The 18,038-nt window shown below is 20.7% G+C and overlaps 2 protein-coding genes across 3 annotated transcripts; one reads left to right on the top strand and one right to left on the bottom strand.

Annotated features, from left to right (window-relative positions):
* Window positions 1–1,313: 1,313 nt before the first annotated feature.
* On the bottom strand, window positions 1,314–5,392 carry LOC129609107 (uncharacterized). The gene is made up of 7 exons (XM_055520985.1): window positions 4,986–5,392; window positions 4,813–4,910; window positions 4,554–4,629; window positions 4,279–4,442; window positions 3,156–3,481; window positions 2,937–3,017; window positions 1,314–2,400 (listed from the first exon to the last, which is right to left on the bottom strand). Exons 1-7 carry the CDS (start codon window positions 5,020–5,022, stop codon window positions 2,358–2,360), a joined length of 825 nt encoding a protein of 274 aa, XP_055376960.1. The 5' UTR covers window positions 5,023–5,392; the 3' UTR covers window positions 1,314–2,357.
* Window positions 5,393–8,089: 2,697 nt separating this feature from the next.
* Window positions 8,090–17,812, top strand: LOC129609209 (uncharacterized). 2 transcript variants are annotated; one of them, XM_055521135.1, is made up of 3 exons: window positions 8,090–8,641; window positions 8,881–8,905; window positions 12,000–12,295. In XM_055521135.1, exons 1-3 carry the CDS (start codon window positions 8,411–8,413, stop codon window positions 12,044–12,046), a joined length of 303 nt encoding a protein of 100 aa, XP_055377110.1. In that variant the 5' UTR covers window positions 8,090–8,410; the 3' UTR covers window positions 12,047–12,295. The 2 variants fall into 2 exon arrangements, with proteins under 2 accessions (XP_055377110.1, XP_055377109.1); XM_055521134.1 differs by lacking the exon at window positions 12,000–12,295 and adding an exon at window positions 17,531–17,812 and having other exon boundaries at window positions 8,092–8,641.
* The last annotated feature ends 226 nt before the right edge of the window (window positions 17,813–18,038 follow it).

Consider the following 18,038-nt stretch of genomic DNA (forward strand, 5'->3'; position numbering starts at 1 on the left):
AATAAATATTATATAATTATAATAAAGAGATATTTTTAAAATAAGAATAATGTTATTAATAATGCTTTTTCTTGCTTAATAATAATTATATATTATTTAATTAATTTAAATTTAAATTTTCATATAATGTTTTTTTTTTTTTTTGTTTTTAATAAATATATAATTTATATGTATATTTGGAAGACATTTTATTTCTTTTTCAAATCTTAAATTTAATTAAGTAGTTTTGTTTTTTATTCTTAAAATGTTTTATATTTTTATATTTGATCAATATAATTCGAAATGAATTTATGCTCCTTAATGCAATTTTGTAAATTTTTAATAAATGTCATTACTAATTATAATATAAGTAATAATAAATATTTAATATTTATATAGATTGTTATTAAGTTATGTATTTATAATGAAATTTTTATATTTAAATAATGTAATCTATTTACTATGTTGGTTTTATTTGTAAAGTAGAGGAACTAAATATTTTATATTTCTAATATTGAATTTGAAAATTTAATTTCCAAATTTTTAAATTTATTTGTTTTTATCCTCATTGTATGTGTGCTATATATTAAAATAAATCTTCAAATTAGAATTAAAAAGTTCTGTGTTGTAAAGTAGACCGAAAAAACAAATTTTAGGTAAAGACCTTTATAATTCTAATGTAGAGAAATGTTGTTATACAAATAATTGATGAATCCTGATTGAAGGTATTACAGCATAATATTTTCGTATTATTAAGCACAATATTTTTATATAATTAAAATGTAATGGATATTTATTTATGTTTTCATATTAAAATATTAAACTATTAATTAAATATTGAAACATAAAATATGTTCCGTCCGGAGTTTGAATCCGAGACACAAAACAATAATAAGAGCATAAATTCAGAACATAGAAAATAAAATATGTATATAAAAAATTGAAAAATGCATTTATAATATTGTAATATGCATTTACAATTTTTTCCTATATAATATTTGTATACAATTATAATTATTATTTAAAATTTATATTTTTGATAAAATATAATTTAAAATAAATATTATTTAAAATTATTAACTAAATGCATAGATAAAAGGAATACAAATATTATGTAAAACAAAATGTTAAAAATAAATTTTGTATTAAAAATTGTTGTAAAGATTATTATTTTGTAAAATAGTAACATACAATTTGCAATTGGATTATTTTTTTATATTTAGTATTTTTAAGCATAAAATTAATTTTATTTATTTATGAATTCAAAAAAAATTCACAATTTATTTTTTGTTTTGTTTTAATATAATGAACATAATATACAAAAACAAAAGTAACAATAATCGATAATGTAAAATGTTCATTGAATTCTTTTGCATCTTAATTGATATTTGCAATTATTAAAATAATTGTATTTATTAATGCTTTAATGCAAAGTTTTTGACAAAATATATATTGTTGAAATTTTTTAACATTTTTGTAATATAACAATTTCAACTTTTAATTTTATTTATTGTGCAAAATGGAAAATTTTGAAAAGTATAAATTAATTTTATTTAATCAAAATATCATTTAAGTAAAATGCCAAATTTAAATTATCCAAATTGAATCGTTGTCAAAGATGGTTTGTTAACCGGTTGAATGCCAAAGTTTTTTTACATAAATTAAATTGTAGGGTTGGTGCATTTGCTGTCGACTGACATTTGATATTATCGATTATACCTAATTATATATAAATTTAATGATAAGTTTAACAATTTTATTTTTAAATTAAATAATTTAAAAATTATTTTTAAATTAATTTAATTAAAATATTAATTTAATTTAAAATAATCAGTTTAATCACAAATTAAATTGAGTTATGTGGAAAAACCATAGTTATATTATGAAATAATAATATCAATTTAATTTTTAAATTATTTTTAAAGAAAATAAAATTTTTATAATTATAACATTTGTGTAACAATTAATACAGATTATTCTTTTTTTTTATTTACTAAAAATCAATATTAAGTTTATATTTTAACAATATTTTGGATTTTAGTTTTTCTTAACAACTCAACTCTTATTTAACATAAGGTTTTTCCATTTTTCATATTAATCATTTACTTCTTTTTAATATTTATAATTAACTATTTTTATATGCATTTCATTTGTAACTTTTTTACATAGTACTTCATTTATGTGGTTCTTTTTACAAATCTCTTTTAATTTTTAAATTCAACTTAATATTATTATGATATTGATTTAAATTCATATTTAATTTAATATCTATATATTTTTTATATTAAATTTAACATAAAAACGAATAAATTCCGATATTTTTTTTTATATATGTATAGTATTTACTTATATGTATAATTAAATGAATTTTTCTTAATTTATTCCATTGTGCCATATTGAACTTTCTTCACTTTGAAATATCTAAAAATAAAATAAATAAAATTAGTATAAAAAATTAAAAATTATTAATAGATGAATAACATGCCAGTGGCATACTTTTGAAATTTCAAAAATTGACATTTTTATAAAACATACAGGTTAGGTTAGGTTAGGTTGTCGCGGCCCCCGAAGCGTACACATAGGCCAACTAGGCCCGTTGTGGTACCGCCGGTACCACATAAAACATATAACGCAAATTTATTTTTAAATCATAATTATTTTAATTGAATGTGTAAAAAATGATGTAGAGGCATTTATGAATGTGTAAAAAATGATGTAGAGGAGACGTAGTTGGGTCTGTACTGCCTAAAATTGCACACTCTTTTATCTGGTCATAAATTTAATAATATTTTTTTAAATCCCAACTCTAAATGAAAAATTTCTTTAAAATTAATAATTTGTTAATTAATACAATTAATGAATTTTCATAATCTAAGAAATTTTTGCTGCATATATGAGATAATTTTTTCCTTTTAAATAAATTTCATTTCATATAGGCTCTGTAGATTCTATATTACCTCCATACAGCATAACCTCCAATTGTAATCAAAACAAATACTGCTAATGTTGTTCCAACAGCTAACGGAGCAGTTTCATCGCTAAGAATAAGTAATTAAGGTAATTAGTTTTCTTTATTAATATTTAAAATAAATATTTTTTAATTCTGTTACCACATTTATATATATATATATATATAAGTGTTTTATATTATAAAATTGAATTTTATTTTTACATACCGATAACTTCCAGTTGCACTACATACAAATACTGGTCCCCATAAACCATTAGCTTTATACATAAAACTTTGCATACGTGTTTCTCTTAAATATAATTTTGCAATATGTCCAGATTTATCATCTGAATCAGCTGGTGCATACATTAATATCTCTTGTTCTGTATGACATGAATATGATTTACCAACTGGTGTCGGAAAATACATTGATTGAGGTTTTGTTGATAATTTAACATTTAAATTTGGACGATCGATATGTTCAAATATTGGATTTGATGATGAATATGTTAAATCCATACCACTAATATACCATCTTTCACCACCAGGTGTCTTAAATAAAAAAAAATAATATAATAAAATTATTTAATTGTTTATAAAGAAACAAACTAATTAATTTCATTCTAATTTTATATTTTGAAAAATGTTTGAATTTCGTGCAATATATAAATATTTTGTTGGATAAGAGTAATATTAATAGAATGAAATTATTAATTTTAAAATTCTAAATATTTAGCCCCTTCTGTATATAATCGCAAAGAATATTTTCTGCTTCTCCAATTAAATTTAACAATAAATTTTTCTTAGTTTTAATTTAGAAAATTTTCAAAATAAATAAAATTTTCACATAAAAAATTTTTCGAAAATTTATTTTATCTCAATTTTCTTGAAAACTGCATAGAGTTACTAAATCTAAACTAAATTCTACATATAGTTTGAACTATGACCCTTCTATAAAATAATGCAAGTATATATACATGAAACAACGTATGCAAACATTAAATTAAAAGTCGCCATCATGTCCGTTTATTAAATCATTAAAAAAATATTTCACTATCCCTTTAATACCCATTTAATAATCTTTAAGATTAAAAAAAAATCGCATATCTCAACAGTGACTCATAATTTGTCTCCCACACATTTTTTTTATTTCTTATATGAATTTTAATAGGACCTACATATATATAAATTTAATTGTAGATATATATTTAATATAACATATATACGTTTAATTATCGTACATATTAAATAATATTAATAGAAAATAATATTAATAGAACTACTTTAGTATTAATAGAACAATTAATAAATGAATTTAATAAAAATTATGAATTTAAAATTATTTTTACCTTTTGATAATAAATATCAAGAACAAAACCTTTAAATTTCATTTTAATACTCTCATAATCTGATTCTGAACAATCACCAGATAATTGTGGATCATCTGGTATAAATGTATCAGCTTCAACATCTTCACCATATTTATTACGATATCTAATTGTTAACAGTGCATCTAAAATATAAAATAAAATTATTATATTGAAAATAAATAAGTTTTATAATTAAAATATTAAACGAAAATTAATTAAATTATGAATTTTTTTTTATTAAATTCTTTCCATACCTGTTTGAATTAAAACACAAGTTGTTCCTGCTGTTGAATTTATTCTATATAATGATAATGTTGATAATGTAGGTGACTATATAAAAAATATATAAAGAAAAATGAAAAAAAAAAAAAAACAATTATTTTTTTCCTATTCCATATAAATTTTTAAAAACTACAATCGAGATAAATGAATCTTATATAATTACCATATTTCTTCAATAGTATATTTTGTTAAATTTTCGCAAATCCAAAAACAAAAAAAAAAATTACTTACAGATTTTGTTGGACTTTGAGTATATTTTGTTAAACGTGGGGATTTTGTACCCTTTAATGACCCCAAATCAATTCCATATACTATTTGTATTATAAAACCTACATGAAAATTTAATATATAAAAATTATTATTATGTATTTTTATAATATTATACAATGTAGTTATTTACATACCAATTAAAAGAAAACAATTTAATAATGAATAAAACATTTTCAATTTTTAAAATTATGTCAAGGGTTTTTGATTTTTCCAAATTCCAAATTTTTCTTTTGTGTTTCTTGAGTTGTGCCCTTTTTTTTAGTTCAATTGATGAAAATTTCTTTATGATTTTAGTTTAAAATTTTATATTACACTTTTAACTTAAGAATTTTTGAAAATTAAAAGCAAGGATGAAAAAAAAATCAAAACAAATATTTTTATACTGTTACTTTGGTTTTTCGTTTTTTTTTTATTATAAAAAAATTTGAAAAATTTTAAAAACAATTTGTTTCCCCAATTTTTTATTAATTTTCCTCTTTTAAACTTTCTTATATGAGAAAAAAAATCTTATGCTATTAAAATTTTATTTCTTTCTAAATATGGAAAGGAATTTTCTTTCAAAAAGAAAATTCTCTTCTAAAAAGAAAAATTTTTTTTCTTTCTTTCGTTCTAATTTTTTTTTTTTGTTTAATGTTTTTAGTTCTGCGCAAAATTTAACGAAATGCTCTTTTATTTTTCCTTATGAGAAATTGACGAAAATTTTTTTTAAAATTCTTAATTTTTTTTTAACTAAAGTTTTGATTTTGAATGTTAAAGTGTAGACTCATTAGGGAATAAAAATTATTTTTGAATATCCTTAAAATTTTAGAAGTTGGTCTTTTGAAATTTTAAATTTTACTTCTGCTGCTTAGTAATTTAAGAATTATTTATTGAATTATTATGTGAATATGTGGGGAAATTAGAGCAAGAAACAATTTTATTTACATTCACTTTTCATTTCGAAAAATTCGAAGTATTTAATTTTGTGGAAACTTCTGTAACGGTATAGAAATAGAGGACTCTTATAGTTCAAAATTTAAGTTTTTTCAAATAATTCGAATGATTTAAAATAAACGCATTTATTCACAGTATTGAATTGTTGTTGAAGGAAAAGTACCATGTTTCTCTTTGATAAATGAAAATATGAGATACCCTTATAAAAATAATTTCCTGTTGAATCTATTTTATTGTTATATCAAAATTATAACATGGAAAAATCGTTGCATACTTTCTGGAGAAAAATTAAAATAGGCCTTATCATAATACATAGTCAAATGGATTTGAGTTCAATAAATAAATATATTTTTAATAAGAGTCTAGTCTATATATCTTTCTGCTTACTGTGAATAAGATTTTTTTTTAAACAACAAAGTTACGAGTACGTCCCTTCTTCTTCAAGTATAACAATCACTTATAATATAAAAAATGTCACTTTTGAGCAGTTTAATATTCCGATAAAATAAAGAATTTTAAAATTAACAAGGAAAATATTAAAAAAACCCTTTTTAAAACACCGCGTCTCAACTTAGAAAATTCGAAATTTTTGGTCAGTTTTTGTTTCTTTAAAATCCGTTAGCTTTATTTAAGGCCAAATATAGTAAGAAGTGCAATTTTTCGAAATTGTTCATTTAATAGACGTTAATTAATTGTTATTTAATTGTTCATTATAGACGTATGCAACGAAATATCCTTATTAGTCTTTAGCCTTAAGTAAATTATGGAAAGTTAAAGTTTTTAATTTTTATAATAAAAATCACGTTGTTGACTTTTTGAGTTATAACTAACTTTAATTTAAAATTTTTTTAATTTTAAATACCAAGATATACAATATGTTAAATTTTATTTAATATATGCAAATATATTTAATCATGTAAAATTACTTAGTAAATTTATTCTCTTATATTTATCTTTCCCATAAATATTTTTATTAATATTAACGTTATATCAAACAATTCAGTCAATTCGTGGGAATAAATATTTATTTAATTGCCAACAAGGAATTATTCAACAGGTCTAAATTTTATATATATATGCAATGAATTAATTTCAACAGGTTTCAAATTAAATATACTCAAATAAAGCCATTAAAATATTAATAATATAACAGTTCGGGGATTACTAAAAAAGAAAACCGTGTATAAGATAGTGTTTACACATAAAATAAAAATTATTTTTTATATTATTATATAGAATTTTATTTTGCTTAACATTAATCTAAATAAATATTTGCCTGTTATATTTCAATTATAATTTTATGTGTACATTATTTACTTCACAATATATATACACATATTTCATAAATTGCGTATATAATTTATATTTACCCTTCTTCTATTTTTAGCAATGTACTAGGTTTAATATACATATTTAGGGAAATTAATTTACCTTATTTTTCTTTAATGATATTTTATTAAATATTATATGCATACATGTCCATACATATACGTGTAAACTACTATTTAAAGCATGTCTAATTATATATTGATATATTATTAACCTGTTGTGTTAAACACCAATAAATTACCATTAATAACTCTTATATATTTTATACATATACATATTCACATGCATATACATATGAATTTTGTATTGAATATATCCTCTTTTATGAAAATCATACTTTCAAACAGTCACATTAACAGAGAATAAAAATAGAACGTTAAACTCGGAAATACGTCTTTCAAAACCATTATACTGATAAAAAAAAACTGTTATACAAACTGTTATACATTAAGAAAAACTGTTATACAATATAAAATTAACGTAAAATAACATAAATAATATAAAACAGTAGAATTTTCAAAATGTTAAGTAATTTTAACTTACAATAAAAAATAACTAAAGGCGACAAATAAATGATTTCATTTCTTATATTTCTGTATTTTATAGTATAAGTCCTGGACAATAATTTTACACATACCTTTACACATACATTCATAAAATAATTTGACATATAAAAGTTAGAAAAGGAAAAATTAAAAAAAAAATAAACACAGTTTCAATCATTCTAACATAAAAATAATCAAAAAACAAAAACAAAAAAAAGTGTTTATTGTTATCTCGTTAAGTCCTGCGCTGTCAAATTATTGATTTTTGTCAAAATCAGAATATGTTATACGTATGAATACACATATAAATTATGTGTTTCGTCGTGTATGTTGATAAAATACTTTCAAAAAGCCAAAAACAAAAACGAAAAGAATAAAATAAAAAGAAAATAATTGAATTTGTACAGATTTTTAACCCATAAAACAAGGTAACCAATATCAGTTGTAGAATGTTATAGTAAGATAGCAGTAGAAAAATAGCACCGAAAAAATTTATACAAAAGCATAATAATAGTACCGAAAAAAAAAAAACCACATAAAAAAATCATATAATAACAATAATAAAAACAAAATATAATTTAGTCAAAGTTTCAACTATAATATAACAAGGACCTAAATAAAGAAGAGAAAAAAAGAAAATTTTCTTTTTAGTTCTTTTTGTTCCTTTCTCTAAATACTAATATAAAAATTTTGTTAAAGAAAAAAAAAAGATAAGAAAAAAAAAACGTATATTTTATATTTTTTTCTTCAAAATGTCATTAAAAAGTTCTGATAAAAAATTAGCGAAAACGCGAGGTACTGTAACAATAAAAGAAGCTAGTTTTGATGAACCACCACCACCACCTAAACCGCCATTAAAATTAGAAAATCGTATAGAAAATTTTAAAAATGATCCAGAACAAATGGAAGATTTAGAAAAATTTATTAATGAAATATTGGAGAATGCAACTATTGAAGCTGAAAAGAAAAGGGAATTAAATAAGGTAGGTATACATATATATATATATATATGTATAAATATATTCATTCACTATAATATATAACAATAATATAGGTGTATTATTGTGTGCAAATGTGTACATACATACATACATACATACATACATATGAAATATATAAAAATTTGTTATCAAATTCTAAATTAACCAGAACTGTAATATAAAAAAAAATTTTTAAATTTTCAAAATGAATTTAATAATAAAATTTTTTTAATTTATTTCAGACAGAACAATCAAATCAACGTTCAAGTAAGTTTTCTTATTTTTTATTTTCTCATATTTTATAAATAAAGGATAAAATTTTAGTGGTGTTAAAATTTTTTTCATAGTGTTAAAAAAAATGTTTATTATTCTTTTGGTTTTGTTGCTTTTAAACTTTTAAAATTTTATTATTGAAATTTTTATAAAAAAAGAAAAAAAAAATCATAATTTGATCTACATATATCCCAATTTTTTTGCCCATAAATTTCCAAATTTATTGCTTTTTTTCTGTTCTTATTTTTTCTTTACAATATTATAACAAATTTTTTGCTTAAATTTTAATAGAAATTTAAAAAAAATATGTGCAAATTTGTATAGTAAATTACAATATACTATTATATAAATATACAGATAAATATTTACATGCATATGTATGATATATATACAATGTATATGATATATATGATATATATGCAACGAGCTCCTGTATATATAATGTGTATCCGAGTATATATTAATAGTGAATAGCTAAACTGTATATGGTTTTTGTTATAATTTTGTGATTTTAATTACTTAAAAGAAAAGACTATTTTGTTTAATACAAAAATAAAATTTATATATTAAGAATTTTTAGCAGAAATAATATGTTTATATACCGCTTAAATAATATTTTCAATAATTGTTACAGTAAATATCCGAAATAATGTTTATTAATTATGTATATGGGATTTTGAAGAGAAATGTGATAAATGGAATGTGTTTGACAATATCCGGTAGTTATTTTTATATAAAAGAAATTTAGTTTTTGAAAGATAATATAAAAAATTTTTAATAACCTTTAAACGACCTTAATGGCATAAGCAGCAGTTAAGAGACATCATTTTAAAATTTAATTAATAAATATTGCAATACATGTGTTAGTAATAAGGTCATTTTACTTGAAATATTAGTACACAATTCTTAGTGAAGCTTTAATTTTCGAAATATATGGCAATTTTGGAAAATGGTGAAAAAATATTATGTCAAAATATATTAGAAGAAATGTGTATATTTCGAAGCAATTTGTTATTTTACAAATTTCGTAAAATTTATTTTAAATAAAATTATACATTTATATGAATTTTGTACCTCATTTTTTTACCCCACCTATCATAAACATATATTGAATTAGAACTCGGATTTTAGGATTTTTTTGAACTTCTGAATTTTTTTATTTGTTTCCCATTTTCCACAGTATTGTTTTACGTCAGAAATTTGTATTCTTTAAAGAAAACTGTCTGAATAAAGCTACGTTTAACATTTAGGGGAAAGAAAATGTATACACAAATCTGTGAGTACATAGCTGGAGTGTACAACTAGACCTTTGTAATAACAAAAATTTGAATTTATATTTAAAATTTTATATACCTAGATTTAAAAAGTGGTATCTATTTTATCAAAATTTAAATATTTATGTACAAAATTTAAATATTGAAATGTGTATTCAAATATTTCGAGCATTTACTGTAACATATTTTAATATATTACACATATATAAATATTTTTTTTTATAAATATAATATTATAGTGATTGAAAAGTTATTGTTAAATCAGCTTCAGCGTTATCTTTATAATTTTAATGATTTGAAATTTGAAATATGTAAAGCAAAGTATGTATTTATCAAAGTATTTAAAATAATACTTTTGATATATATATACGAGTATATATAATATATAATAATGTACATAATAGCAATTAAAAATAAAAAACTGTATATACTGTTTGTATGTATATAAATAGATGATTTTTTTTTAGAAATATTTTTTTAAACGACCGCATTTTGTATTTGTAAATATATGGGTTATTCATTATTTTATAAAAGGGTTCCGATTTTACGGTAAATTTAACAAATCGATTTTGTAACAATTATAATTTTTTTTTTTGATATTTTGAATAATGCAAAGCAAATATTTTTAGATTTATTAATAAAAAGATGATGTAAAATTTATACAATTTTTTTTAAATAAAATAAAAGAATATTAAAATTTAATCGCCGAATGTATAAAGATCAAAGTCCGAATCCCAAATTGTTGACGTAACTAGTTGTTAATTTAATATAAATAAATAAATTATATTTTTTAAAATTAATTTTATTCGTGAAATTTGCTTATATACATAATTGCTCTCAATAAGACTGTTAACAGAATATTTAGAGCATATTTAATGTTATGCTCAAATTTTGTTGTGTCAATCAATGTTTCATTTCAACACAGAATACCGTTCCGTAGGAGTCATCTCTCTAGGAAATTGTGATATTTTGCTTGACATTTTCTTTATGTCTTCAAATTTAGTAATACAAAAAAAAAAACATTTACTTGGAATATTTATTTAAGATTTTTGGGTGGAAATTTAGGCAATTAATGATTTTTGGCAATATTAAGCAGAATAACAAAAATAATATATCTTTGTTCGCTGGACACAATTATTTATCGATTTTATGTATTATTAGAATAGTTTTCTTAATTAAATTGTGTACAATACTTCAAGGTTTCGCTCAAATTTTGGCAATTTTAATTAAGTATCATGATTTTTCATTAACATTTTCTAATTTTTTGCAGCTACTAGCAGAACTGGTAGGAATAAAATTTATTAATTTTATATTTCTTAATAAAAACTCAATTCTAATTCTTTTTAACGTTCTAGTATACCCAAAGAAAAAGAAATAGTTTAGATTTAGCAGAAGAGAGGTATTCAATGAAATTTAATTTTAAAAATACAATGCGGTCAGGTCAATTGTTATGGCTATTTTATGGCTACAATTATTTTTTTTTAAACATATTTTAGCATTAGAAAAATTATTTAGAATAGTTTTACCAATATATATATATATATACCACCCTGTTTTATATTCAAATATTTTTTTTATGAAAAATTAAAAATTTACATTGAAATTCCAATTATAGAATATAGAATAGGGTGGATGCCAAGTCAGCTGTAGTTTTTTTTTTTTGCAAAATAATATTTATTTTAGAAAAAAAAACATTTTATTTTTTTATTAATTAAAAAAAAAACATTAATAAAATAAATAAAATAATTAGAAAAATAAGTATATAAGATAAAAACTTAATTATAATTAAAAATTATTATTGAATTTTCTCCAAGGTCTAATTAACTCCACAAATAAACTAAAGGACAATTTTGAATCCTGATGAAATGGATTGCTATATAAATAAAAACAATTATTAAATACTAAATTAAAATAAATGAAATTTAAATACTAAAATAAAAAGTACAAAAACTACTTTTCATAAATATTTTATGTGACTTCGTCTATAAATATTGTATAACAATAATATTATTATATTTAAATAAATAATATTTTTAATATTTTATAATAAATTTTAAATTTAACAAATTGTTTATGACAAAAAGTGTATAATTATAAAAGAAAATATTGAACTGTGGTAATGTAAAACAAAAAATATTATTTTTTTTATATAAATATTAGAAATTATTAAAATAATTATAGTTGTAGCTGTTATACATTAATACAGTCTTTAAAAAAAAATGCTTTTTCATTTTTCAAAATTGGAAGAAAATTTAATGAAAAATTTTTTATTATCGTGAACAAATTTTTTTATCATCGCTTAATGTTAGTGTTTTGTATCATAAAATTCATTACAACAAACGTACTTAAACACACATACGTACTAGAAGAAATTTATAATTTGTCTCATTTTCTTTAATAAATTTCCTTCATTTTTATTTGTTTCACTATAGCCCAGTCCGTCAATTATTTTATTTTTATATAAATAATAGTATATCCTTGAATTATCCTTGAATAACATATAATCTTTTAGAAATAATCGTTCAAATTCTTTGATACATTTTAGAGTACATATAAATAGATTAAGAATTTTATATTCTCTCCGATTAAAAAATAGGTTTTCCAATATTATCTTGCAAATTCTAAATATTTCAATTAAATTTTCAAAATTCTCAAAAAGAATTATTTTCAGATAACAGTATAACAGTTTATAAAATCAAAGTCTTCTGATATATGTATAACAGTTTGATATAATCAAACTGTTATACATATAATTATTATAATTATATTAAATTTTAGAAATTAATTTAATTGTATGAAAAAACGATTTTTGATTCACAAAATTACTGAATTTAATTATACAAGCATGTAAATTATTAAATTACGGAGAACAACAGAATATTAGTTCTCGATTTAAAAAATTTCATTTTTCTCTCTGTAATACAGAATGTTAATATTTTCATTACTCTGTCAAATTTATACATTTTGAAAATATCGGAAAAACACAACCAATTTCCTTTTTATTGACTCATTCTGGGATTTTATATTAGTTAATACTCTAACTCCCTTACCCTTTCTTTGGAAAATGTCGAAAAAAACGACCAATTTTCCTTTTATTGATTAATTTTGGGATTTTACATTAGTCAATATTCTTACTGGGAAGTCTCTTACCCTTTATCTCATATATTTTCTAATAATTATGCATAGCATCATATTTTCTTTCCTTCAAACTTTTTCTGTTTCCCTCTCTCTCTCACTACCTTTGATTTCATAGCAAAAAATATGTGAAATGAGGTGAAAAAGTTATCAATATACTAATAAATAGGCTAATTTGCACTTTTGAATCCGCTAAAAGAGTGAAACTTCAATGCATATCCTCCTTTCTTTAAAATTTACACTATATTCTCTCGTTGGGAGAGAAAATTATTTCTTAAAAATTATTTATAAAATAAATTTTAAGAAATTTCAATATTTCTTTAAGACTCTATTGCATACTTATGTCCTTACATATAAATTAATGGGTATATTATGTGATAATCATTATTCTTTGTAATTTTTTCAAGTACAAAATTTCGCATACATTGGCAATGCTACATACATACAATACTAAAATAATATTTCACAATTGTAAATAATATTCATTTAGTATTCATATATTTAATCAGTTATATATCAAAATATTTAATTAAATTAATATAATTAATTAAATAAATAAAACAAATAAAACTAAATATAAATAAATAAAAATTTTAATTTTTAATTTTTATTTTAAAATTTTTTTAACTTTACAAATTCAAACAAACATTATACAACTGTTATATGAACAAAAATTACGGAAAATCGAACTACATTTTTGGACAACCACTGTATATACATACTTTTATAAAATCGTACACTCTGCCAGACATATTGTATAACAAAAATTAAATATGTAATTATATTAAGTGCATAATATTTACATAAAGAAAACAAAGGAGGTTCCTATTATATTGTATAAGAATAAAATAAGAAAAATATATTTATTTACCTGCATAATTTTAACAAAGTGTATATATTTTAAGTATAATGCAACATGACATACACATATACTTATGTACAATTGCATTCTTATATAGATATTTTCAATTAATATAATTACAATAGTACGTACACAATATACTCGTAATATATATAGGTAAGCTAATTAAGAATGGTATGTTTTCAGATTTAGTTCAGTTCCAATCCCCTGCCCTCACCAATTTATATAGAAACTATAGTTGATGAAAAAATTAAAAACAATTCTGCAAAATATGTAAAATTATAATTTTTTAGCACATTTCCAACGATATTGAAAAAAGAAGGTGTGTCTTCTTAGTTCCATGATGTGTGTTTGGTTGTCCGTTTTTTAAAAAAAAAATTATAAATTTTTAGAGATAGAAAACTGAAGTTTTATATATGGAAAAGTATCTTATTGAGAAACTTATATTTCTAGCTAGAAGAAAGTTTTTACTTAATTGTTCTTTTGAAAATTGTGGCCATTAAAATCCTAAAAATGACATTTATTAACAATTTTTGCTGTCGAAACCATAAAGAATTTTAAAATTTGCTTTTTAAGATACTTGTTTTTTCAACTATGCAAAATAGCATACACTTGACAAAACAAGTTCAAATTAATAGCTCTTTAATCTTATTAATTAGTTTTTTTTTTTGCTTTTAAATTTTTAATATTGCTGTTGTCTTAGACAGCAAACTGAAAAATTCTGAAATTATTACAGCTTCTAGACATTAATAAAATTATAAGATTTTTCTATATTGTTCTCTCGCGAGTTGTAGTTGTTGAAAATTAGCAGGACTTCAGTTTTCGGCAGTTCATTTCCTTGAAACTATAATAATTTTGTCAAAACTTTTCAGAAACAAATAAGTAACGGTAAATGTTTTCTAATTAAAAAATATAAGTTAATATCGTAAATAATCGTAATTTGTCCTTAATTTTAGTTCTTTTTATTTTCTTCTCATCCTAAATGTATGCAAATTTTTGTTGACATTTTAATATGATACCAATCAAGAGAACAATGAAAATAGCTACCCTGTATGCATATAGCTTTCCTTAAAATATAATGAGGTTACCATTGGAAATGTGCTATTTTTCAAAACAATAGTTTTTTTTTTTAAATTAACTATTCTATATATAAATATATAATAATTGAATAAAATTGATAATATCACGGAAGTAATTTGCTATTCTTAAAACAATACTCTATGTAAACAAATAAATTTTGTATGTATATATATTTTTCAAGAAAACAATTAATAATTCTTCCCCATTTTTTTTTTTTTAACCTCCAAGAATTTTTTCAAAACTGAAATTATTACAAAATTTTCCCTTATAATAATGTCATTTCGAAAATATGCGAGTTGCATGAATATATAACATAAATACATATTACTAGCATAACAGTAAATGGGCATTAATTAATCCATTCTATTATACGTACAATTATAAAAGAAAATCAATAAAGAAACCATTATATCATTATATATATATAGATTAATTAAAGGAATTTTTATAAAAGCAAAACTAAAATAGAATTTTGTCATCTTTAAGATAATAGTATAAATAAATAGAAGAATCCATAGAAATTCAACCCTAAATATAAATTACAGACTAATAAAAATGTATTAGTAGTAATTCATAGAAAATGAGGATAAGGAAAATAAATAATTAGATTTGAAATGAAGAATAAAAATTAAGATGGAAAATAATTTTCAATGACTTTATTATTTAGTTTTTTTTTGCGAAAAATTTTTGAAAGGAAAAATTTGAAGATTTTAGAAATGAAACAGAAAAATTAGTGGAACAGCTTATTTCGACATTATCACGAGGCATAGCTATTATAAAAAATATTTAGTGACGTTTCAGTTCAGATTCTTAATATGTCCAGTGTTATGGTAAACCACTTGATGAGCTTAAGCGGAAATGGCTTGGCAGTAATTGCGTTATAATTGTTGCAGACATTTTTATTCGAATTTCAATGATAACTTAGTATTATTATATTTTATGAGCGAGGATATATGTGCTCTGTAAGTGTCCTTGCCTTATGTGGAAAAGAGGGATTTATCTAAAGGAGAGTTCTTGTTTGAGGATCTAATAATCGCTGGCTTCTGTGAGATATCTGTTATGCGTGTTATAGAGGATTGACGATGGGTTTCTTTATGGTCTTGTATTGAAAGTTAGTATAGGGCTAAATATTACCTTTATATTATCTGAATTCTTATTCTTTCAAAGTCTTTGCTGGGACTTTTTTTAATTTTATCATCGATTTTGTACTTAAATATTTCGTAGGTGCATTGATACCATGTTATACCTATAATTTTATGATCTTTTAAATTAAGTTATAAACTTAAATTTCCCTACAAAATTTCACGTGTTATATAAGGCAGTATATAAAAATTACAAACTTTTGAGAGGAAAATGCAAAAGAAAAAGTGATAAAGAAAATTCATGTTACTAACGAAGTACTATAAACTTTTCGACATCTTGAATGAAAGTATAATCACACATTTTTTGATAAAAAAAAATTTGATATTCAAGTTTATGCTTACAAATTATAAAAATATTCTAAGTTTGTTCAACAGTCTAGTATGTCTTTAATAAATGCTGCATAAAAACCACTTTTCTAGATTGTATGAAGATCCTATTTATGTTTAGTCTTAATTATAAATAGGATCAAAGTTTAACTAAAATTTTTAAGTAATAAAAAAATTAAAAGATTTAATTATGAGAAAAGAAAGAATAAAATTTGATTATGCCTACATTCATTTATGAACAAAATTACTTTACCTAAAATTGCATACTTTTAGGAGAAGGTTAATATCAAGTTAAGGCTAATATCAATATTTTGTAGGAGAAGTACAAGAAGACCATTAGGATAACAAAAAAAAAAAAACACATTTTTATTAAAATAATTATAAAAAATTAAAAATATAGTTACATACATATAAGCTTTAGTGTTTTAGGATTTTATTGAAAAAATTTAAAATAATTGGTTTTATAATTAAAAATGAAATAATAATAAAAAAAAAATGTAAAAATAGCTATAATTGGCAAACATAAAAGCATGTACAAAATACAAAATAAAAATTTTAAATTTAATTTAAAAATTCTTTTTCCATTATTTTTTTAAAATTATCTTATAGTTAAACCTTTCTTCTGCATTTATGTTAATTCTCATTTAGTAAATATTTAGTACATAATGTACATATATGTATATACATATATATATGCTTATATACCATATCATTTCATATAATATTAACCGTTGTTTAGCGAATTAAATATGATTAAATTAAATTTCGTTTTTAATGAAAATTTTGTATATAATTTCAGATTCGGTGGTTTCATCAATTAAAAATGGTAGAATTACAAATCGTGCCAGAGGTTTTATCCGTAATATATATGATGTTATTCGTAATTGTGCCAATAGTGAACCGGTTCAACGTATTGCATCATTGAAATCACATCAAAAAAAATAATTGAATTTTTTTGTTCTTTTTTTTTTTTTTGTTGCAAAACGAATATTAAACAACAACACAAAAAATAAAAACAAGAATAAAATAAAAATTTTTGAAAAATAAGAAAATTCAATTTAAAATAAAAAATCTAGTCTTATATAATTCATATTATGTATTGCATTATTATATATACATATATTTCATATTGTATTATATAAATAAATATATATAGATATTTATATATAAGTAATATAATAACTATAATATATTTAAGGACTTTTAAGGATATAAAATGTAAAACAATCAAAATAGAAAAAGAAAAACTATAAATTTTCAAAAACAAGAAACAAAAGAAATGTAATAGTAAAAGTTAAGAAATTAAG

This window comes from Condylostylus longicornis, unplaced genomic scaffold (assembly GCF_029603195.1).
Source record: "Condylostylus longicornis isolate FDR11 unplaced genomic scaffold, ASM2960319v2 ptg000038l, whole genome shotgun sequence".
NCBI classification, from domain to species: domain Eukaryota; kingdom Metazoa; phylum Arthropoda; class Insecta; order Diptera; family Dolichopodidae; genus Condylostylus; species Condylostylus longicornis.